The sequence below is a fragment of the Miscanthus floridulus genome, chromosome 3 (genome assembly GCF_019320115.1).
Source record: "Miscanthus floridulus cultivar M001 chromosome 3, ASM1932011v1, whole genome shotgun sequence".
Classification (NCBI taxonomy): Eukaryota; Viridiplantae; Streptophyta; class Magnoliopsida; order Poales; family Poaceae; genus Miscanthus; species Miscanthus floridulus.
In genome coordinates, this window is record NC_089582.1 from 5817386 (window position 1) to 5841039 (window position 23654).

Genomic DNA, 23654 nt, shown 5'->3' on the forward strand with positions numbered 1-23654 from the left:
AGAAATATAATCATGACAACTCTAAGTACGTGGCAATAAAGTTGAGAATGCAGTTGCTTAACTTGTTGCATAGATAGTGAAGCATATTGATTTATGTAAAAGGTACAGATATTGTTGGAGTAAGGAAAAACTAAAGCATTGATTCGAGGTGTGTCTATAACTGAGAAGAAGAAGGCGTGTCTATAACTGAGAAGAGAAGAATAAACGGAGTTTTCTTATGTAAAGGTATTGTACCGCTCTTTTCTGGGATTGCAAGTGCACTTGCTTGCTCACCAGCAAGGACAACCGTAAAAAAATAGGGCTGATGCGCCTAATACCGAAATTTCAGATTTGCCAACATCCATCCTTGCTAGGGTGCATCACCGCTGACAACCTGAGGCTGTAAAACAATCTTCTCATATGTAAGGTGGTAACAGAATCTTATATCACCTATAAGCAGAAACAAAGGAAATTATATTGGTGAGGTATTATTGATCACATTTGGACCGGTAGTGGGAAGAATAACTTGAGAAGAATATTATGAAATTCCATTATTGAAACTGGTCATGTTTTGCTAGGCTCATGTAAAATTATTTTTATGTATTTAAAAGGTTAAGATCCATGCTTAGTAAAAGCAAGAAAAATTTGGTACAGGACATGTAAAATGATGTCGAGTTAGTGGTGAATACAACAAAACACTCTGGCATCAAGGTAAGGGCGCGTTTGTTTCTGGACGTGCTTTGCCTCGTTTTGCTGACACGGGAAACGATAACATTGCCCAGGCAAGAAAATTCATCGCCTTAATTTCAGTCCGTAAATGCTAAATGTTTTGCCACCTAACCTCATTTGGTCAGCAAAAGTTAAGATCCTGGCAATAAACATAATAACATTGCACGTAACAGTGCTGCCAAGGAATGTCTTCCAATATATCCTAACCATTTGAGTAGCAATTGCAAGACCATTAGATCATGCTTGAATAAAACTATGTTTATGTGCATTAGAGAAAAATAGCAGTATTCTTTTAACATAAGGGCGAGAGGGAGGGAGCAAGAGAGACACACTTTACAAAGGCAAAGGCAAGAAATCATTACCTTTCATAGATGATGAGAACATGTGTATAACATGTGGCATACTGACATGTGATGGGAATTGCAGTGGTTGTAACATATACACATCTAGGTTTCATCAGATGTTCAGGATTACAATGCTAAGCCGCTGTCAGCATTGAAGACGTTGCTTGTACTCTAAAAAGTAATAGTTCCTTCAGGTAACATCAATCTTAACAGTATAACTGAAAAGCATTACAAACAATAGACAGTAGTGCACCTTAGACTTGTTGTAGATTAATTTGTTTTTACTGTTAAGTTTTAAGACATGTTTTGCTCTGAGATGCCTATAATTAGATGAAAATGCACAAAGATCACACCTTTTATTATTTTATAGGAACAATGATGCTTGTTCATCACATCCACTACTGAAATTTGATTTGGGGATTAAAAATATAAGGAAATAGAAAGAATCCAAATAGCTGAAGATACCTTCCGACCCAAGTCTGCACGCTCAAGCTTTGACAGTGACAGTCCAATTCCACGAACTTCCTTCACGTCTGGAATGTGAGATTAAAAGCATGTTTCAGTGCATTTGAGAAAAATAGCAGTATTGTTTTAACATGAGAAATTATTAGCTTTCATTGATGATGAGAAAAATAGCATGTTTCAGTGTAAAATTATTTATAATATAGGGTACTTCACACTTTGCAATGGTAAAGCTGAGAAATTATTAGCTTTCATTGATGATGAGAACGTTTATAACATGTGACGTACTGACATGTGATGGGACTTGCAGTGGTTCTAACATATAGGTATCAAGGTTTCATCAAATGTTCAGGAATCAAATGCTCAGTCGTTGTTAGCATCGAAAACGTCACTCTTACTCTAAAAAGTGACAGTTCCTTCAGGTAGCATCAGGCTTAATAGTGTAACTGAAAAAACATCTACAAAGAATAGGCAGTAGTGCACATAATATGGTGTGAACACACCATAATGTCATTATTTTGTATACCTGGCTAGATTGCCTTGCAATATATTATCAGTGTAGCTATGGTATGATGAAAATAAATTAAAATTATATTTTACTGTTGGCTGTGATTTGAGCGCGTGCTATGATTACCAGAGTTTAGGTCGACAGATGATGCTCCATGTTGAAACAGCTTGGTCCTATATGTGGCCACTCTGAACTCCTTCCGTGGTGCAGAGTCTGCAAGTCAAATTGATTGGTAGCATTTCCTGCAGCACGAAGGAAAACCAATGGATATTTATGTACATGCATACTGAAGCTGGAAAGATAGCACCTGATGAGGTATACATAAGTAGCACAAAGGAATAGTTAGGTGATTGCAAGGCGCCGACCTGACGAAAAATTAGCAAGAAGAGCCCTTTTGGGCATTTCATCGAGCACTTGAAGGGCACAGAACACCAAAAGCAAAGGAAGCATCAGATGGGGAGCTCATGGTGCACAGAGATGAAGGAGAAACAATCGAAGACACACCACAGAGGAAATGGCAGTGTACCTCGCCGTGGACGGTAGATCAGGGCACGGGTGTCTGACTATATTTTTGGCGTGAGAAACATGGAGAACGTGTTTTGGACTTGTTTCCTACTAGGATAAGACCATCTCCCTCTCTATATATGAGAGGATCACGACCGATCAAGAATTGCAGCTTCTACACTCCACAAGTCGCTTGCTTGTAATCATGTACTTCATTTTATTGTCTAGGTGCTTGTTCAAATCTGGGTGCTTCATTTTATTGTTCTCAACTTCATATTTTTATATATGGATGTTAATTCAATTAAAAAAACTATGGGGCTTATGTTGGTTAAACTTTCTTAAGTTTAACTAGATTTATAGAAAATATTAGCAACACTTGTATTTCGAAAAAGGTTTATTGTAAAATATATTCACCAATATCTAATGATACTAGTTATGTACCATGAATATCAATATTTTTTATATATATATTGGGTCAAAGTTAAACATGTTTGACTTCTCGGTAAGCGGGAATGACACTTTTTACGTGATGGAGGGAGTACTATTTATTATTTACTCCATCCCAATACTACCGAATTCTGTCTCTAGAACCAGTTCTAGGATGGTTTTTTATTTAACTGTAACTAGACAAAAACGAGCTGGCTTTAAATATTGGTTTTAGACTTAGAAGTTTATGAACCTGGTTTTAGACAAAAGATGCAAAGAATTGGTAAACAGCTAATCATTTACACTAAGAAGTTAAGAGCTAGCAGTAAGTCTGTCTGTACTAGTGACAACTCGTCATTCAAACAATTATTTTGTAAGCAAACAAAAGAAAAAAAAATCATACTCTCCTTTTTTTTTGGGGGCGGGGGGGGGGGGGGGGGGGGGGCGTGGTGGGGGAAATCATACTCTCCTAGCCGGCCAATCTCGACGTACGTACGCTTATTACACGGCCCATGGGCCAAATGGACAGGCGTGGCCATCGTGGCACTGGTCCTCTGTTCGTTCCCGCTTCAGGCTCCTCCGCTGCTGCACGCTCATTGACCGGTGGCACGCCGCTGCCAACCGGCTTGACATTGACCTGCTGCCACTGGTTATGGTTCTTTTGATGCCTGGCTTTTCCAAGAAAAATCCTGCGACACCATGTCTGTAGATCCATAGCATCCTGTACTCCGTGAGCTGCGGCTGTCGCAAGAAAAAACTGGTTGCCTTGGACCTTAGCGTCTCTGCTCCATGTGCAACGCTAGCACCTACACGTTCCTGGTCGTCGTCCCCGTTTATCTCCAATGCGTAGCAACTCTCCTGCAGCTGCTGCTGCTGTTCCTTGTGCTTGTACACATGATGAGGCAAACAGCCAATTGTCAGGTCCAATGGTGCCCTTGTTCTTTTACCAGCCGCTTGATTGTCTGGCGACGACGATGAGCTCGGCAAGATGCAGCAGTCTAATGCTGAGCTGGAGCACCGGAAGAAGAAGTGGATGACTTGTTCCGGGAACATGCTGTTTGCACAGGGCCCGTGCAGGTTTGCTTGTTTGCAGCATACTGGATCCGGGCGTAGATATTGGGTGTCGTCGCCATACGACTCTTGGTCGATCTCAGCATGACACAGAGCATGTGCATCTGCATGGGAGGTGTACTCAACATCTGGTAGCAGGGTGAGTTCGCCCATTGCAGCTTCAGTAGTCGCAATCTTGAACTGAGAAGCCATCCACTGCAGGCAGACTATAGCTGTCCCAACAATATCCGTGCTCTCCGAGAGTCGCAGGATCAGCACCAGATTGAACGATTTGTCTGGCGTCGACGTCCTGGAATAGTCCCTGTACTGGTATATCAGCACCGTCTCGACGCCACGCCCTTCTAAGCAAAGTGGCTGCATGTACAGACGGCGTCGCAGCCGGCCGCTTCCGTGCAGTAAAACCTGATGCCTCAGGGTTTTCCCTTCAAGAAGAAGCCTCACAAGAGGGTTGCAAAAGGTGTGGTGCCGGAGTGAACACCCTGACTCCACGTCCCTTACGAACTTGCTGGCATGATCTGCAAACCATTCGAATCTTCGAACATCACCCGTCTTCAGGCCAGCAAAAGATGAGACGGAGGAGAAATTAGTCTTGGCACGAATGGTGACCCATCGACTACGCTTCGAATTCGCCCCCTGGGCTTGGGCGATCTCTTCCTGCGGGCGGTCTTCTTTCAGTGCCTGCAGCAGCTTGTGCTTGTTGAGCAGCTCCGCGGCCTCCAGGTAGGCACGCTTGATCATCTTCCTACGGTGGAGCAGGGAGACCTCCGTCACCGGCAGCACCGCCGTCCTCTCGAGGGCAAACTCCAGCTGGGAAACTGACATCTCCAGCCTCTCGGCGTTGGCCCCTTGAGACGCCTTCTCGTCTCTCCTGCCGAAGACGTAGGAGATGGCTTTACTCAAGCACTCCTGAACAAGAACTGAGCCCACCACTTCCGCCATGGCTATAGTGGATATATCTGGCTGGGTCTGAGGAGACAAATTAAAAAAACAATGGGCAAGAACGAAAACTACTTGAGGATTGCTAGAGCCCCTGCAGTGCCTATTCTCTGCCTCTCTCTCCCTCACACACAGCTGCTTCTTATAGAATAATTGGTTTTATGGCCAAGCATTTAGCTTTCGCTGGTCTGCAGTCTGCAGCACGGGGCGCCAGTGTCAAAAGGCTTAATTACGTACCCAATCGATCGGTTTACTGATTCAAACTCGCTCGTCATCATCAAGACTTGACTGTCTGGTTCTGCTCTGTAGCTAGTCGGACGGGATGATACAACCAAACCAGGACACGTCTCAGAAGAGTCCAGAAGGGCGCATACGCTACACTACTGATCTGTTTAGTACTATGGTTTGACGAATCATCCCGTTCTGATGTAAGATATGTCAAGATACATAACAAAATTTATGTAGAAAAAAAAGTCAAAGCGACTTATAATTTGAAATGAAGGGAGTAGCTTATAAGAAACGAATTTCCCGAGAAATCAAACATTTTTAACTTAACCAGTTATATATAAAAGAAAAATAATATTTATAATGTATAATTAGTATCATTAGGTAAATCATGAAATATATTTTTATAATTTTTTTAGTGTTACAAATATTTCTAATATTTTTCTATAAAACTAGTCAAACATAAGAAAAGTTTAACCAGCCGTATCTATAATGTCAATCTTTTTTGACGGAGGTAGTACTGTATATAATGGTGGACCAGCGCCCATCGACCGTCAAGGAAGAATAGAGGAATAGTTTCTCTATAGCATCATAATAGGAGAGTTTGTGTGTGTCAGTATCTCACGGATCCTAGACGGATCTGTATGTCGGTAGAATCTTCTTGGGCCTATTTTTTTGTCTAATAAATATTTCCTGGGCTCAGTTGTCAACTACTTCATTTTCTTTCAACATCAGTTCATAATTGCTTGCTTACGTCATTTCTAAATCGTGTCTACATCTGGACCCTGTAAGATCGGTAAGCCCCTCGCCAGCTGTGACGTCGCTGGAATTTCCCCGGCCTCTGCTAGTCCAGTTGATTCACAACAGGAAACGGCTGATTTGCCTGGAGCAAAAACATTTGCCGGGTGCTTTTTATCGGGCAACCGGCAAAGGAATTTTTTGTCGGGTGCCAGGCCTGGCGACACCCGGCAAAGAAAGGCCTCCGGCAAAGCAGCCTTTGCCGGGTGCCGGGCACTCGTCAAATTCCATCCATCGGCAAAAATTGGTCTTTGTCGGGTGCCGGCCACTCGGCAAAATATGGCCGCCGGCAAAGGTGGCCGGCTTGACGGCGGCCAGCGGCCGTCAGCCTTTGCCGGGTGCCACGCCGTTAGGCACCCGGCAAAGAATTTTTTAATTTTTTTTTTAAATTTCTTTGCCGGGTGCCCCATGACCTGGCACCCAGCAAAGGCTTCTTTGCCGGGTGCCCTGGGTGGCACCCGGCAAATTATTATTATTTTTTTGTTTTTTTGACCCCATTTTTTTGTGGGGACTTGCTACAGTAAATATATCCCTGTTTCAAAATTTGGGACAATTATGAGTTCTTTAACAATATTTCCTTAATTTTTTCCGTTTCATTGAATTTTTCCGTTTCATTGAATTTTTCCGACTATTCCAAATTTGAACTACAGGTACATGAAATAATGGAATTTCGTCATTCAAAAAATAGTATTCATGATATTTAGGCTATGTCGAGGCCGTATGCAGGAAGTGGCATGAAATGTCGCGCATCATGTTGTCGTAACATGACGATGTACTCGCGGGGGAAGTTTATTTAAATTATATAAAATCCAAACGATGTCCGAAAATCACAAAACTTGTCGATGTGTCTTGTTATCACATGTGGAGGCCCTGGTAAAAAATTGAGAAAGTTTCGAGCAAGTTGCGACGTCGGCTGCCTAAAACCCACACATCTCCATGTGATCACATGTGGAGATGTCTGGGTTTTAGGCAGCCGACATCGCAACTTGCTCAAAACTTTCTCAATTTTTTACCAGGGCCTCCATATGTGATAACAAGACACATCGACAAGTTTCGTGATTTTCGGACATCGTTTGGATTTTATATAATTTAAATAAACTTCCCCCGCGAGTACATCGTCATGTTACGACAACATGATGCGCGACATTTCATGCCACTTCCTGCATACGGCCTTGACATAGCCTAAATATCATGAATACTATTTTTTGAATGACGAAATTCCATTATTTCATGTACCTGCAGTTCAAATTTGGAATAGTCGGAAAAATTCAATGAAACGGGAAAAATTAAGGAAATATTGTTAAAGAACTCATAATTGTCCCAAATTTTGAAACAGGGATATATTTACTGTAGCAAGTCCCCACAAAAAAATGGGGTCAAAAAAACAAAATAATAATAATAATTTGCCGGGTGCCACCCAGGGCACCCAGCAAAGAAGCCTTTGCCGGGTGCCAGGTCATGGGGCACCCGGCAAAGAAATTTAAAAAAAAATTAAAAAAAATCTATGCCGGGTGCCATCGTCACCTGGCACCCGGCAAAGGCGCATGACTAAAAAGGCTGGCCCGTCCCAACCCTATCCTATTCCAGCAGACCAACCCCGCGACTGCGGTCCGCAGTCGCCGCCGCCGCGCTCCGCCGCGCCCGCGCGTCTCCCACGCCTCGCTGCTCTGCCACCCAGTCCCGGCGACCACGCGGCGTCGGCACCGGCGGCCCAGCGCCCGCGCGAGCCGCGCCCACACCCGGCGGCGCTCGCCCCGGCGGCCGGCCGGCGCTCTAGCCCGGATCCGGCGGCCCCGCCCCAACGACCCCGGCGGCGCTCGGCCGGCGCTCCTGCCTGGCCCCGGCGCCCCAGCCTCGCCGGCCGCGACGGCCACGCGGCCCCACCTCGCCGGCCGTCCCCGATGAGGGCGGCTGCCTGTGGTCTGGCCGCCGAGCTCCTCCCGCCGCCGGCCAGCAGTAGAGGAGGTAGGTGGAAGAAGGGAGGAGGAAGGAAGAAGAAGAAAAAAAAGGGGAGGAGGAAGAGGAGAAAAGAGAAGGGGAGGAGGAAGAAGAGGAAGAAAGAGAAGGGGGAGGAGGAAGAAGAGGAAGGTGCCGACCCGACCGCCTGTCGATCCCCGCGCCGTTCGGACCGGCCGTTGATCCTCGCGCTGCTGCGGTCATCCCCGCCGTCGTCGCCGGCCCTCGCTCTTGCCGTTCTTGCCGCCAAGGTAAGCCCTACCCTTATAGTGTTAGTAGTAGTAGTAGTTAGTAGTGTTAGTAGTAGTTAGTTGTAGTGTTAGTAGTAGTTGTTAGTAGTTTTAGTTGTAGTGTTAGTTGTAGTAGTTAGTAGTGTTAGTTGTAGGGTTAGTAAATAGTAGTAGTTAGTAAGTAGTAGTGGTTAGTAGTAGTAGTTGTTAATAGTTAAGTAGTTCTTACTATTAGCATTGTTAGTAGTTAAGTAGTTGTTAGTAGTAGTGTTAGTAGTAGTTGTAGGGTTAGTAGTAATTGTTGTTGTACTACTTCAATACTTTCATGTGCATGGAAAGAGAACTAAAGTACATGGCTCCTCTTGATATATTGGTGGTTGTTGGCCTTCGTGTCCATGTTTGGTATATATGTGGTTGTTGGCCTTCGTGCCATGTTTGGTATATATGTGGTTGTTGGCCTTCGTGTCATATTTTTTGTAGGTTTTGGGAACCTCCCCGTGCAGGGGAGGTGCTGCCGAAATTTTGAGTCGACACTAACCATTTTTGCCCTTTTTGCAGGAGGACCTGTGGGAGGGACTCGGCGACCCCGATCGTCTTCGTCGGCGCTGCGGGTCTTCCTGCATGACTCGCCACTACACCGACTCTCCACCGCCCCACTACTCGGACCTCACCGCCACCCTAGGTATAACCCCTCTATCCGTATGTGGTTTTTGGTTGCGTAACCTAGTTAGGTGTCTCCCGTTCGAAAGAGATACGGTCGGAGATATGCGGACCTTTGCATATCTGCGACCGTATCTATTTCAGATTGTCCACGCTTTTTGGACAGCCCGCGAATGTGTAGTTGAGGTTAGTTTTCATGCTCCGCTCCAGTTCGAGACGGTGTTTCGGCATCACCTCTCCGTTGTTCTCTGGATACACACTCTCCCTTGCAGGACGTGTATCGGGAGAACAGCGGGGAGGTGCTGCCGAAATTCCATCTCGGATAGGAGCGGAGCATGGAAACTAACCTCATCTACGCATCCGCAGGTGGGATTAGGACCTATCCTCACCTATTAGAGAGTAGGGACACCGCGTAGATGTAATTGATGGTCACCTGTGGTGATGTTATATATGCTAGAGGATGGAGGACCGTCAGTGGATGTACACGGGCCGGACAAGTCAGGGTGATGCCAGCTATGAATGGATGCAGAAGACCAATCGTTTCTTGAATCGTGCATTTGGCAAGGCCGCAAAATTCCCAAAAATGGCTTTGTGTCCCTGTAGCAAGTGTGGTAATAGGAGAATGCTAGACAAGGAACTCATGGGTACACATCTGCACAAGAATGGGTTTACGCCGAACTACACCCGGTGGGTCCACCATGGTGAAGCCGATTGTATGAGAGAGGAGGTGGTGAGACAACGCGTCGAGGCTTTCGATGCTGATGCTGGGGTAGCAGACATGGTAGATGACGTTCACCAAGCATAGTTTGCTGAAGGACGTGAGGAGGCGGAGATGCAGGCAGCCGTAGATGCGTTCAAGTACATGATGGACTCGGCACAGAAACCCCTTCACGCTCATTCTGAGGTCTCCCAGCTGGATGCCATAAGTCGCTTGATGGGGTTGAAGTCCGATTTAAACTAGAGTCGAGAAGGCTTCGATAAGGTGTTGGCCGTGGTTGGCACCCTGCTTCCAAAAAACCACGTGTTGCCAAAGACCATGTACGAGGCACACAAGCTCCTTAAAGCACTAAAGATGCCATATGAGCAGATACATGCTTGTCCGAACGGGTGTGTCCTATTTCGGGAAGAACTCAAGGAGGCAAAGTACTATCCGAAGTGTAAAGCCTCCAGGTTCCTAGAGGTAGAGTCTGGTGACGGTGGTGGCCAGAAGACCCAGCTTAAGATACCCGCCCAAGTCCTATGGCACCTTCCCTTCGTGCCGAGGATTCAAAGGCTATTCATGACCGAGGAAACCGTGAAACAGATGACGTGGCATAAGAATGGCAAACGCTACCATCCCAACAAGATGGTGCATCCATCTGATGGTGAAGCCTGGACCAGCTTTAATGACAAGCATCATTTGAAATCCAATGAGGCTCGTAATGTACGTGTCGCGCTGGCAACAGATGGGTTCAATCCTTATGGCATGATGTCTGCCCCTTACACATGTTGGCTCGTGTTTGTTATCACCCTCAATCTCCCCCCCTGGCGTCGCCTTTCAACGACATAACGTGATCTTGACATTGATAATTCCCGGGCACCCAGGGAGTAAGATGGGTGTGTTCATGGAGCCTGTGATTGATGAGTTGATCAAAGCTTGGAATGAAGGGGTATGGACATACGACCGAGCTACAAAGGAAAGCTTCAAAATGTACGTCTGGTACCAGTACTCCATGCATGACTTCCTGGCGTATGGGTTATTCAGCACCTGGTGTGTTCACGGGAAGTTCCCATGCCCAATATGCCAGGAAGCTGTGAGGTTCATTTGGTTGAAGAAGGGTGGTAGGTATTCATTGTTCGATCAACATCGTCAATTCCTAGATTCCAACCATCCATTCCGACAGGACACCAAGAACTTCAGGAAAGGTGTCGCAGTCACGGACCCTAGACCGCACTTGAAGACTGGTGCCGAGGTTCATGCTCAGATAGATGCTCTCTTGCCCAATGAAGAAGGTGGTTTTGTGGGATATGGTGAGCAACACATGTGGACTCATAAGTCCGGCTTGACGAGGCTCCCCTCTTTCGATGACCTTCTACTGCCCCATAACATTGATGTAATGCACACTGAAAAGAATAACACTGAGGCACTTTGGGCAACACTCATGGACACTGACAAGTCTAAGGACAACCCTAAGGCTAGAGTGGACCTAGCGACGTTGTGCGATAGACCACAGCAAGTGATGCGGCCTCCTGCAAACGGCAAGAATTGGAAAAGGCCTAAGGCCGATTTCGTCTTGAAACCCGAACAGAGGAGGGAAGTTACGATGGATCAAGGTGTTAATGTTCCCTGATGAGTATGCAGCGAACCTGAGCAGGGGAGTGAACTTAGGCACTATGCGAGTCAACGGCATGAAGAGTCATGACTACCACGTATGGATTGAGCGGCTTCTTCCGGCGATGGTACGAGGCTACGTTCCTGAGCATCTCTGGCTAGTGCTGGCAGAGTTGAGCTATTTCTTCCGCCAGCTTTGTGCCAAGGAGCTATCTCGGACTGTGGTTGCAAACTTGGAGAAAGTGGCACCTGAGTTGCTTTGTAAGTTGGAGAAGATCTTTCCACCTGGCTTCTTCTTGTCGATGCAGCATTTGATTGTGCACCTCCTGTATGAGGCACATATGGGGGGGCCCGTGCAGGCCTATTGGTGCTACCCAATCGAGAGATGTCTGAAGGCCGTTCGCAAAAAATGTAGAAATAAAGCCAAAATTGAGGCTTCCATTCTGGAGGAGGTGACAAACTTCACACAGCTATACTACACAGAGAACCTTCCTAGCGTGCATAATCCACTCCCTCGCTACAATGTTGACGAGAATGAATCCAACCTTAGCCTTTTCCAAGGGCAACTCGGCAGGTCAAGTGGATCGACCAGTAAGAGGTTGGAAAATGAAGAGTGGTGCATGATCATGCTATATGTGTTCCACAACCTACCCGAGGTGAAGTCGTTCATTGAGTAATTTCTCAAAGAACTTGTTTAAATATGCTGTCACTATTCTGCATCCAACTGATTCTTTCTCGTTTGCACAGGGAATTTATTCGTGTATCCTGGCATCAACCAAGGGATCCTACCCCACGGCAAACCGACACCCTTCTTTCACGGGGTCCAGGAGCAGAGAGGCCCGATTTCATTTCTTGGTTCAAAACAAAGGTATTGTCCAATTTACCTCGTACCTAGTTCAAGATTCCAAGTTTCACGTACTTAGTTCGGCAATCTTTCCTTCTTGCGCTTGCAGGCCCAAACCGATGCAACTATGAGTAAGGAGTTGAGACAAGTTGCAAATGGCTTCGACAGTAAGGTGAAAGCTTATTCAGGTTATGATGTGAATGGATATCGCTTTCACACAAGAAGGTACGAGCGAGCTCGGCCCCATCGAAAAACCACAAACAGCGGAGTTTGTACTCCCAGCACTGATGGCCTCGAGTATCATGGCATAATTGAAGATATCTATGAACTTGAATTTTATGGTTCGAAACCTCTTCGTCTCGTCATGTTCAAATGCCACTGGTTCAATCCTCGACTAATGAAACAGAGCCCTAATATTGGTCAAGTCGAGATTCGACACGATTCCATCTATCAAGGAAAAGATGTCTTTATTGTGGCGGATTAGGTCGTGCAGGTTTATTATTTGTCATACGCATGCCAAGGCAACAAGGCTCTTCAGGGTTGGTCTATTGTGCACCAGGTATCGCCACATGGTAGACTAGCTGTCCCAAACGATGAAGATTACAACTTCAACCCAAACACATATGATGGAGAGTTCTATCAAGAAGATGGGCTACAAGGGAGGTTGGTGATAGACTTAACCGAGGCGATTGGAATGGAAGTAGACAATGAAAGGGTTGATGACGAGGAAGAAGGAGATGAGGTGCAAAATGCCAAGGACATAGAAATGCTTGAGCGATTACATTTAGATGATGACGATGAAGGCAACATTGAACCTTCGGACAGTCTTGTTTATTTGGACAATTTTGATAGTGATGACGAGATATATGATCCAGATAATCCCAATAATGATGATTACTTCTAATACATGTAATACTATGTTATTTTGTAATCGTGTTTTGTTTATTTACTTAGCATCTATTTCTAATACATGTAATGATGTCTTGTTTGTTTCTTTTTAAATGCAGGTGATTGAGCAAAGATGGCGGGCGGCAGTGGGCCAAGGAACGTGAACTCGAGGTACTAGAGAGCACGTCAGGATGCAGATGCCGGAGAGAACGCATCGGACGGGAGGAGGCAGAGGGCCAGGAGCAGCAGCAGCGGGAGCGGCAGCAGGAGGGGCCAGCCTCCTCTAGTCAGGCCGCGTGACGTGCCAGAGGAGCGCCGGACCACGGACTCCTCGGAGGACGAGCAGGTTCTGGCGACGGACGAGGTTCGGGCGACGGACAGCGAGGGAGAGGCACAGGAGGGTGGCGAGGCCGGAAGTAGTTCCACTGCCTCTGCTGCGGCTAGCCCCTACTTGCGAGGTCCCTCAAAACTCCCTGGGCCTCCACTTCCTCCCCTACGCCCAGTGATCCGCCCCCAGGGGGATAGGTAACTAACTTTAGATTTAATCACAGCTACTTCATATAACCTGTTGAAAATTGTCAGAGAATCTAATAATGTTTGTTAATGACTTGTGCAGGCACTGGGAGGTTGTGTCGCCTGGTGACTCATGCAACCCCAACCACATCTTAGGGCTTCTGTGCAGGCACTATTACCCCAGCATTGTCACGCACAAGGGGACTGTGGGGCCGGCCAAATCGTGGGACCACTACAAATCTGCCCCCGACGCAGATTATGAAGACAAGCAGGAGCGGGTCAGGAGAGAGTTCTGGGTAAGTCTCGTTCGCACAACTTTGATCAATACATCGCATTCATTTGACACTTTTTGACATAATGAATTGATACATTGTGTCTGTCTGCAGACTTTTTTCAGGTGTGAAGAGGGACAGGAGGAGAGGGCGGAGAAGAACTTGGTGAAAAGTGCCAGGAAACGCATTAGCGACATGCACTACGAGGAGCGCCTCACTTGCATCATCAAGTACTACGCCGCGCGACTTGGTCAGAAAGTCAGCAAGACACAGGCAAGACAGATGCCTCTGACCCGGGAATAGTACATTGAGGTAAATGAAGAAGAATAATACTAATTCGTTTTGATATTAAGTAGCTTTCATTTGGTCGTCTTACATCTCAAATTCTTTATGACATGTAGATGATTCCATGGTGGTGCGAGTCCTTTGCCGACTGCTGGGAGATGATCGTGGACAGGTGGTTCACAGAGGGTTATATCCAGGAACACGAAGCCCACCGGGAGCGAGCTTTGTAGGCGACAGGCCCCACACACCACCAAGGCAGCCGCAGCCTCGGCGCGTACAAGCAAGCTTGGGTATGTGAATTCATTTTTAGTATTCTGACGCTCCATTCTGCATGTTACTTCTAATCATCTTGTTGTCTTTCTCGCAGTCGGCGTCGCATGGTGTCCAGCCTTTGTCCACGTTCATGGCGTATGGACTGGCCCGCAAGGGAAAGGCGACTTCCGTTGTCACCTTCAGCCCGGATGACCCACCCGAGTCGTACAGCAACCCGAGCGCCCACACCCGCATCAGCTCCTACGCGTCGGACGCAAGGTCGGTCCAGGGGCCAGACTGGGATCCGAGCACCGACGACATTGATGGCACGCCTGTCATGAGGATCGGACAGGGCAAGAAGCATGGGCGGTACTGTCTTGGCGATGGCACCCTCGAGTCTGGCTCTGTTTCCTCCCTCTCCCAGATCCGAGCAAGTACCCCGAGCAGAGGCCCGGCCATACGCCAATGGCCGTCCCCTTCACAGCAGCGGGTCGACGCACTCCAGGTTAGTCCAGTTTAACTCTTCGTACATTGATCTTTACATAACTTAGTTACCTTTACATTACTAAAACATTCGATTGAAATGTTGCAGGCCGATAACGAAAGGATGGCTCAGGAGCTGCGGGACCTGGCGGCGAGGACCGAGGTGGCCGAGCGGGCCGAGCGGGAGAGACAGGCCAAGCAGCTGGCGGAGATTACGATGTTCCTGCAGAACTTTGGGCAAGTGAACGGTGTACCTGTGCCGATGTTCGCTCCAGCGCCGCCGCCAGTTGTAGCTAGTCCAGTGAGTATGAATCCATATTGCTTCGACTAGTGCTTTCATTAGATGACCCACTCTAAGCGCCTGAATATCTTGTCCTTTATGCAGCCTCCATCGGCGGGTTCGAATGACCCATCTCAGGCGCAAGCAGGCGGTGCCGGGTTTCCTTCACCAGGCACTCAGTTTCCTCCCCACCTTTAGTTAGTATCTCTTTTTCACCGCTTGATGGACATGTGATGCACTGTGATCCACTATCGACTTGTTTCGATGGTAATTGGACCTATTATGTTTGTGATGTCGTGTATGTGAGGTATTGTATTCGCAATGTGATATATATGTGTGGGATTGAGTTTGTGATGAGATGGATGTGATATATATATGCTATATTGTCTTTGTGATGCTTCAGATGTGATATATATCTTTTATATGCTGTGTTTGTGATTATAGAATCAAAAAACAAAATAAAAAAAATTAATTTTTGAGGCTTTGCCAGGTGCCCTGACCCTAGCACTCGGCAAAGCTGGGAATTCTAAAAGGAATTCCCAGCTTTGCCGAGTGCCAGGGCCAGGGCACCCGGCAAAGTTTTTTCAAAAAAAAAATTCTTTGCCGGGTGCCCCATGACCTGGCACCCGGCAAAGAAATTACGAAAAAAAATAAAAAACTCTTTGCCGGGTGCCCCCGCGGTGCGACACCCGGCAAAGAAATTATAAAAAAAAATAAAAAAAATCTTTGCCGGGTGCTTCCCGGCACGGCACCTGCCAAAGAAAATTTGAAAAAAAAAATTAAAAAAATCTTTGCCGGGTGCCTCTGACATGGCACCCCGCAAAGCAAGGGATGACGGAGCCGGCGCCGTAACGACCACTTTTCTTTGCCGAGTGCCGGGTTTGCACTCGGCAAAGTCTTTGCCGGGTTTGCACTCGGCAAAGTCTTTGCCGACTAATTTTTTGCCGGAGGCTCTTTGCCGAGTGCTGCACCCGGCAAAGGCTTTTCCGAGTGCAAAGTAGCCTTTGCCGGGTGCATTCGGCACCCGGCAAAGCGCCTTAATCCAGTAGTGATTTGCCATTTTAAAATAAATCAACTGGCAGTAATTTCTAAATCAATACATCGGACTCTTAAATTGGCAGTAATTTTTTATTTATTTTAAATTATTCTCCCGTCACAGAAAGAAGCAGTTTTTGGTCATTGGGCTATCCTCGATTGGTGCCGACAACAGAAAGAAGCCTCCATGCCACGCTCATCAGATTACGTCGGGCATATGAAGAAATATCGTAGCAGGTTTCCTTGCTTCAACCATCTTTTTAAACTCAAATCCACTTACAAACCATGACTTTTTACAGAGTGAAAAATTCATGGCAGATATTATTTGAATAATAACTCATTTAGTTATCCACGGAGGGTTTTCCATCCCTAAGTATACCTTTCCCTTGCTTCCAAGGCCTCAGGGAGATGCCTGACGATAGGGTTACAAAAGGGACCGTGACGCCTAAGAGGGGGGGTGAATTAGTCAACTTAAAACTCTAACTCTAAACTATGCCTTCTTTTTCTATTCTTAATAAAACCTATGCAAAAGATAAACTATCTAAATGTGCAACTGCGGTTTTGCTAGTGTGTTGCTATCTCTACCGCAAAAGGAGTTATACTATCCGAACCGTCGCGGGCCTTGTTCCCTTCGGTACATGGTGGCGGCCACACCACAAACGCGGTTGGTGTGATCTCGCAAGACTACAAACCCCTCCAATGTACAACAATAGTGCGCGCAAGCACCAAGTGGTAAAAGGTATGTAAACCTCACTAAACACTAGGCCTAAACCTAGAGCAAGTGCATAAGCGGTGGTCTAATCAACCTAAACACTTCGCAAAGCACATACTCTAATCACCTAATGAATCACTAAGTACTATGCAAGTGGACATCACTAAAATGATGTATCAACATCCTTGGTATGTTTCCTCAGCTCCACTCTTCTCAAATGACCGGTTTGGGGGTCTATTTATAAGCCCCACTGATAAAGTAGTCGTTCGGGACGAAACCACCTTTCTGCTACTGACCGGACGCTGCTATCATCCTGATCGGACATGTCCGATCGTCCCGACCGTTGAAGCTAGCGCGTTGATCGGACTCAGAGCTGAGTCCGGTCACTGTCGATCGGACGCATCTAGTCGCGCTGGCGCCGCTCTGGAACCTCTCTGGACTCGATCGGACGCTGCAGTTCCTGTGTTCGGTCGATCACCCTCCACCGTCCGGTCAGTGCTAAGCTATTGCTGCGACAGTGAACAGTGCCATAGTTGCGTCCGGTCACTTGAATCCTCAGTGTCCGGTCGCTGCTGCTGACGCTGCCGTTGCCGAGCATCTTGATCGGACGCGTCCGGTCGCAATAAGGGCCGCGTCCGATCACCTCTGTGAAGCTTGTTTCTTCGCGATCTTGCGTCCGGCTTGGTTTCTATCTTCGTGCTTGGACTTTGCTTGATACCTTGGGTCTTCTCTTGTGCTTCTAGGGTCTTGTTTATGGTGTTAATCGTGGGATCATCATGCCGTCTTCGTCCAAGTCACGTCTTGCACCCTATTGAACTACAAAATAATTACTTGCAAATTCATTAGTCCAATTTGGTTGTGTTGGTCATCAAACATCAAAATCCAAAGTAAATGGGCCTAGGGTCCATTTTCTTACAATCCCCCCCTTTTTGGTGATTAATGACAACACGACCAAAACAAGCAAATAATAAATTTTTTAGAATTTAAAAACTATTTACTTGCTAGGATGCAATGCAAAGGGCAAGGTTATATGATGCTAAAAGATACCACATGTAAACATCTTTGGAAACTTATCTTGCCCTTGCAAATGTCCACATGTGGCTTTATGGATTTAAGCCTCTCCCTAACTCCATAATCCACTATCATTCCTTTTTTGGACCATTACCACTTATAAATTATTATGATCAGGCTTCCTTTTGTTCCTATAAATTCTCCCCTTTGGAATCAAACACCGAAAAATAAGACATTAGTAGCACAAGGGAGGGTCAAAACTTTGTGATCCTTTATATGTGGAGTGGAATAGGTCACAAAATTTGACTCTCACATTAAATAGACTAAGCTTCCCTAAATATATACATACATATGATGAATAATGTAGTTTATGCATAATTGACAAATTAATGCTCAAGGGAGTTTAATCTATATAATGCATGGAGAAAGCATATAAATACCAAAGTGAAATCAACATGATGATATCAGTTTAGAAATACCACATGTGAAAACTAATTTGATTTATACCACTTACAATAGGTGGTGAATATTTAAAGTATGATGCAACTTCGAAGACCCCAGTAAAGCCATCGGTCCCGGCGCCTTGTCCGCCGGCATCGCTCTTGGGAATATGTGGGCCATATGTAGAAACTCTGTAGCTGGTTTCCTTGCTCTAGCTGATACCAGAGAAGTTTTTCCTTCAACATGGTATCTGAGTCTGACAATAGGGTTTTCAAAGGTGTAGTGCCGGAGTGAACGCCCAGACTCCACATCAATCACAAACTTGCTGGCACAATCTCAAAACCATTCAAATTTTGCAACATCACCCGCGTTCAAGCCAGCATATGAGATGAGAGATGTGGACAGACTCTTAGAAGGTCTGTGGTTTGCATGCGCTTCAACCCCTTGGCTGGTCTCTTCCTGACCTGCATGTACCGCCTGCGCTTGTCGAGCCTGCAGTTCCATGTCCTCCACGTGGGAACATGTATGCACGTGTTCCTGCAGCCAAGCAGCGCGGCGTCTACCATCGGCAACTTTGCCGACCTCTCAAATACATGTTCCATGGCCTCTTGAACAAGGGCTCACTGAACACCGTCTCTGCCATGTGCACAATGATAGGATTGAAGTAAGTACAGTCTCTGTCTCTCCACATTCAGAGGAGAACGGAACGCTTATTTGATGACGTACACAAGAGAGAAAAATAACGAGTGATTGATTGGGTTTATTAATTGGTTTTTTTAGGGTCGATATGGGAAAGGCTCCGCACCTGGTTTCTTTAAAAAGCCTTCTTCAAAGCCAAAAGTACACTTAAAACTTCAGCAGTTAACTAAAAAATAGACCACCACATAAAGATGGAGACGTTCGACGTTTCTTTAATTGTGGCCCACTTTAGGGTCAGTTTTGTAGACCTCCAGCTTTAGTGAAACACTTGAGCTGTGGCTTCTATGGTGGACCAACACTGTGTGGCTCTAGTTTTTCTCGTTTGAAAAATGTTTGATAAAATAACTCCTTCTGGTCCTTAAAAAGCATCAAATGTATATAATGCCCTATTTATTCTTTATCTTTGTTCTTTTTTCCTTTAATTTATCAGCCATGGTATAGAGTTTTTCTCTCACAACAAATCAACGAACAACACTTTTCACCCTAGCTTTTCAGCGAAACGAACAGGGCATCGTTTCTCCTTATCCGAGTGAGGAACGACCGAACTCGTCTTCTCCTCCCCATGTGTGACACGCCTTTCTCCCTCTGCCTATCGCCTCCACACTTGGGCCGATGCTGCCTCCACATCCACATAGGCCATGTCAGTCCGTCTCCTCCCCACGCCGTCGCGGCCTCGCCCTGCCTTCTCTCCACGTAGCCACGTCCTCGCCCCACCTCCTCCTGACCCCACCATGCTTCCCCACGTTGCTGTGCCATCATCTGCCTCCGCACACCGGCCTCGCCTAGGCATGCCCTAGGGCAGATCCAACCACAGGCACACGCTGGGCCCACGGGAGTGAGAAGGAGCCGACCAAAGTTACTGTTTTCAAATCCTTCTCTCTCTCCGGAGGTCTAGAGAGTGTGTTTTTTGGAGCTTTGCTCGTGGAGCTGCTCGACAGGAGACTTGGTATGTGGAGCTGCAGAGTTGTTCGTGGAGCTCTACCAAACACTGCCTCAAACCTACTCCACAAGTGAGCACATGAGCCGTCTAAAGGATGGGTTTTTAGAGCAGAAGACCACAACAAACTCCATAGCACACCGGTACGCCACCAAAATTTCTCACCGGACATGCACACCAGAGTCCACCCCTCAACCTCTGTGCCTCCATCCGAGCAGGCCAAGCGGAAAAGTACATTCCGTGTAGTCTGATTTTTCTCTTCAAATTCAAAATAAGAACATTTTACTCCATTGAACATTCAAAACAATTCAAATTATATCTCTGCCCTGATTTGGAGGGGTTTGAGGGTGGATTTATCCTTCTTTTAGTTAAAAATTTGACAAATAAATAAGGTTTTTAAACCACAGAAAATATCTTTGACTTTTAAAAATTCTAAAACAATTTGGTAAATACTTGATAAAGTTTTTAAACCACAGAAAATATCTCAGCTTTTAAAAGTTCTGAAAAAAGTCTGAAGATAGATTGGGTAACATCAAATCCAAATGAAATATTTGGAGCTCATAAAAATATCTCTATATGCTTAAACAAAGATTTTTTTAAAAAAAAATGGAAAATTCTGAAAAAATCTAGAAATTTCCCAAAACATTCTAATCTATAAAAATATTCATAGTGTTCGGCCATTGACTCGATCTCCCAGTTAGCCCGATAGGCCGGTTCGGGCTTTGTCAGCAAGTTAGGATGAATTCTGTCTTGCGTTTATGCAGCATTACAGTCGTGAGTGCAATAATGAGATGAAATTAGATTAGTTCCTAGAGTTGAGGCATGGGTCTTATCTATAATACTGGAGTACCTTGAAAGGTTCAACTATTTAGCCCAATACACCAAAAATACATATATGAACAGATAATATATGGAGCACTTTATGAATTTGTGCAACAATGACTTAATTCAAATATTTGTTGTTGCAAAACAATCTTAAATGCTAAAATGGAGTGCACCATTACAAAGAGCTCGTCATGATTATCAAAAGATATATTATTTGTCTTATTTGCAGCTTATATGGAAAAAACGGGCTGGATCACCACCTCCTAATGAACCAGCCGGTTCATTCGTTCTTTACTAGTCTAATTGCATGGATGGTGTTCAAAGTGGACCAGGACGCTATAGTCTCTAGTTCAGTCTTTTGCATGTCGTACCGCTGGTTCGTTCGCTTGGCTGATAAGCCATGGCTGAAAGTACTGTTGGCTGATTTCTTGTGGGAGAAAAATAATGTTCGCTCGCTGAAAAAGTACGGATTATAAGACAAACGAACAGGGATTCTGCTCGCTGAGCAAGGCAAAAAAATAAAGCTAAATGCACTATGTAAAAAAGCCACATATCCACCGTCTCACCATAGACGCGTGTTCGTTTTTGTCACAATCGCGTATTAGTAACACACGTCTGTAGTATGTGCTTATTACAGACGTGTTTTTTGTGTGTCTGTAATAAGCCTTATTACAGACGCGTTATGGCGGTCTGTGATGTACCTAAATGTACGTCTGTGATGTGTTTTTTTTACATAGTGATGTTTGGCTATAAGTTAAGGCAGCTCCATCTCCCGCGTTAGTTCGTGCAACCACGCACTAGGAAACGGGAAGCCCAACTCCACCTTGTACTCCTCCGGTGCACGCTGCCGGCCGCATATCCATTAAAGGCAGCTCCATCTCCATTTCGGTCGTAGGCCATGCGCGCGCAGCACAGAGAGCTGATCGACGGTGATGACGAGTGGCGCTGCAGGGGACGATGCAGCCGCAGCCTGGTTTTGCTCGTTGGCAGCCTGACCCTGACGACGCAGCTGCTCCTCGCGTGCTTCGTCCTCGACCGAGAGAGCAACTCGTCAACGGCCTGGCTGCAGATCGATGTCGCCAAGCTGACAGCCATGATCAATGGAACAGCAGGTACGGTCTCGTGCATGTCCATGTCATTGTCATTCCCGTGTTGTGTATGCTAGCACTCTATAGCATATCCACAAAAATAAGCTCAGTCGTCACCTCCCTCCAGCACTGACTACGAACACTCCTCATGGCCGCGACGAGCTCCTCGGAGGGCTTCTCCCGGCAGGCATGGACCGGCGGTCGTGCCGGAGTCGGTACGAGTCGTGGCGGTACTACAAGCACTTCCCGTACGCGGCGTCGCCGCACCTCCAGCGCAAGCTACGCGCCTACGAGGCTCGGCACCGGCAGTGCGCCCCCGGCACGCCGCTCTACGTCAAGTCCGTCGAGCAGCTCCGGTCCGGCCGCAGCGCCGAGGGCATGGAGTGCAACTACGTCGTGTGGCTCCCATTCGACGGCCTCGGCAACCGCATGCTGTCCATGGTGAGCGGCTTCCTGTACGCGCTGCTGACGGACCGCATCCTCCTCGCTGTCTTGCCCCCGGACTCGGCCGACCTCTTCTGCGAGCCGTTCCCGGACACAACGTGGCAGCTCCCGGTGGTGGACTTCCCCGTCGCAAACTTGGTCCCGCCTCGTGGACAGGACATCGAGGAGTACATGCGGTTCCCCGTCACCAACCTGCTCGGCGTCGGGCAGGACATTGAGAAGTCGTACACGAGGCTCCTCGACGCCAAGGTGATCGGCCCTGCTGCGAACGCGACGGCGGGCGTGCCGCCGTACGTGTACCTGAGCTTAGGGTGGCAGCTCAAGGACCTGCTCTTCTTCTGCGGGGAGCACCAGCTGGTGCTCGCCAAGGTCAACTGGCTGCTGCTGTACAGCGACCTCTACTTCGCGCCGTCTCTGTACACGGTGGCCGAGTTCCAGGACGAGCTCAGGCGGCTGTTCCCGGCCAAGGAGAGCGTGCACCACATCCTGTCCCGGTACCTCCTCCACCCGACCAACCCCGTGTGGAGCATGGTCACTAGGTACTACCACTTGTACCTGGCTTCGGCGTCGTGGAGGATTGGCGTGCAGATCAGGATGTTCAGCTTCACCTCCATCTCGGCCGACGACATGCACAACCAGATCCTCGCGTGCTCCAGGCAGGAGCACATACTTCCGGAAACCGACGCTGACAATGACGAGGCTGTGGCGACCGGTGGCCATGGTTATGGCAGTGGCTCCAACAACTCTACGGCCATCTTCATCGCGTCGCTGTACGGAGACTACTATAAGAGGCTGAGGTCGAGGTACTCCGACCAGCACGCAGCGAAGGGCACCGGCGCGAGGGTGGGCGTGTTCCAGCGGACACACGAGGAGCGGCAAGCGACCCAGAACTTGGCGCACAACCAGAGGGCCCTCGCAGAGATCTACCTGCTCAGCTTCTCCGAGGCGCTACTCACGTCCGGGCTTTCCACATTCGGGTACGTGAGCAGCAGTCTCGCCGGCGTTCGGCCGGTGATCCTGCTCACCGCGTTCGACCACAAGGTCCCTGAGATACCATGCCGGCGTGCTGTGTCCATGGAGCCATGCAATCTCAAGCCGCCACAGGGCATGGAGTGCCGAGGCAAGCCCATGGACATAGAGGGCCTAGCACGCCACATCGGGGTCTGCGAGGATTTCAAGGATGGGGTCAAGTTTTTTGATTAGATATCGTGGCGTGATGGTGTTAATTTTAGGTTTCGTTTGGTACAGCTCTGCTTCACTATGATGGAGTTTTTTTTTTAGCATTGGCTCTACAACTTTGCATAGTTGATCTGGGAGAAGGAGCTGACGAATGCTACTCTTTTCAACTCCACCTGCTGTCCTTGGCGCCTTTGAACTGTATGGTATGGGCTTGGGTGACTGGTGGCCACGGGGGACAAATGCGGCAAAATTTGAAGTGTATGATATGGCTTGGGTGATTATAAGTACGTATATGGGCGTTTGGTGCCACACAAAGTCACAAATAGT

At 47.1% G+C, this 23654-nt stretch overlaps 1 protein-coding gene and 1 long non-coding RNA gene across 3 annotated transcripts; one reads left to right on the forward strand and one right to left on the reverse strand.

The window, feature by feature from the left end:
* Positions 1-221: 221 nt before the first annotated feature.
* LOC136544842 (uncharacterized) lies at positions 222-2475 on the reverse strand. Of its 2 annotated transcripts, XR_010780846.1 has the most exons (4): positions 2388-2475; positions 2149-2264; positions 1518-1585; positions 222-379 (listed from the first exon to the last, which is right to left on the reverse strand). It is a non-coding gene; the product is annotated as an uncharacterized lncRNA (long non-coding RNA). The 2 variants fall into 2 exon arrangements; XR_010780845.1 differs by having other exon boundaries at positions 2149-2419.
* A 5051-nt stretch (positions 2476-7526) lies between these two features.
* Positions 7527-23426, forward strand: LOC136543031 (uncharacterized). Its single transcript, XM_066535606.1, has 7 exons — positions 7527-7947; positions 13069-13396; positions 13488-13680; positions 13771-13929; positions 14309-14599; positions 21512-21728; positions 21832-23426. The coding sequence occupies exons 1-7, from the start codon at positions 7527-7529 to the stop codon at positions 23349-23351; spliced, it is 3129 nt and encodes a 1042-aa protein (XP_066391703.1). The 3' UTR covers positions 23352-23426.
* The last annotated feature ends 228 nt before the right edge of the window (positions 23427-23654 follow it).

Excerpts from the sequence above, each read along its gene's own strand:
- LOC136543031 (XM_066535606.1), top strand. The coding sequence starts at position 7,527 with ATGACTAAAAAGGCTGGCCCGTCCCAACCCTATCCTATTCCAGCAGAC. Across the intron at positions 7,948-13,068 it reads GCCGGCCAGCAGTAGAGGAG|ATGCCGGAGAGAACGCATCG; the intron begins GTAGGTGGAAGA and ends GTCAGGATGCAG. Across the intron at positions 13,681-13,770 it reads GGGTCAGGAGAGAGTTCTGG|ACTTTTTTCAGGTGTGAAGA; the intron begins GTAAGTCTCGTT and ends GTCTGTCTGCAG.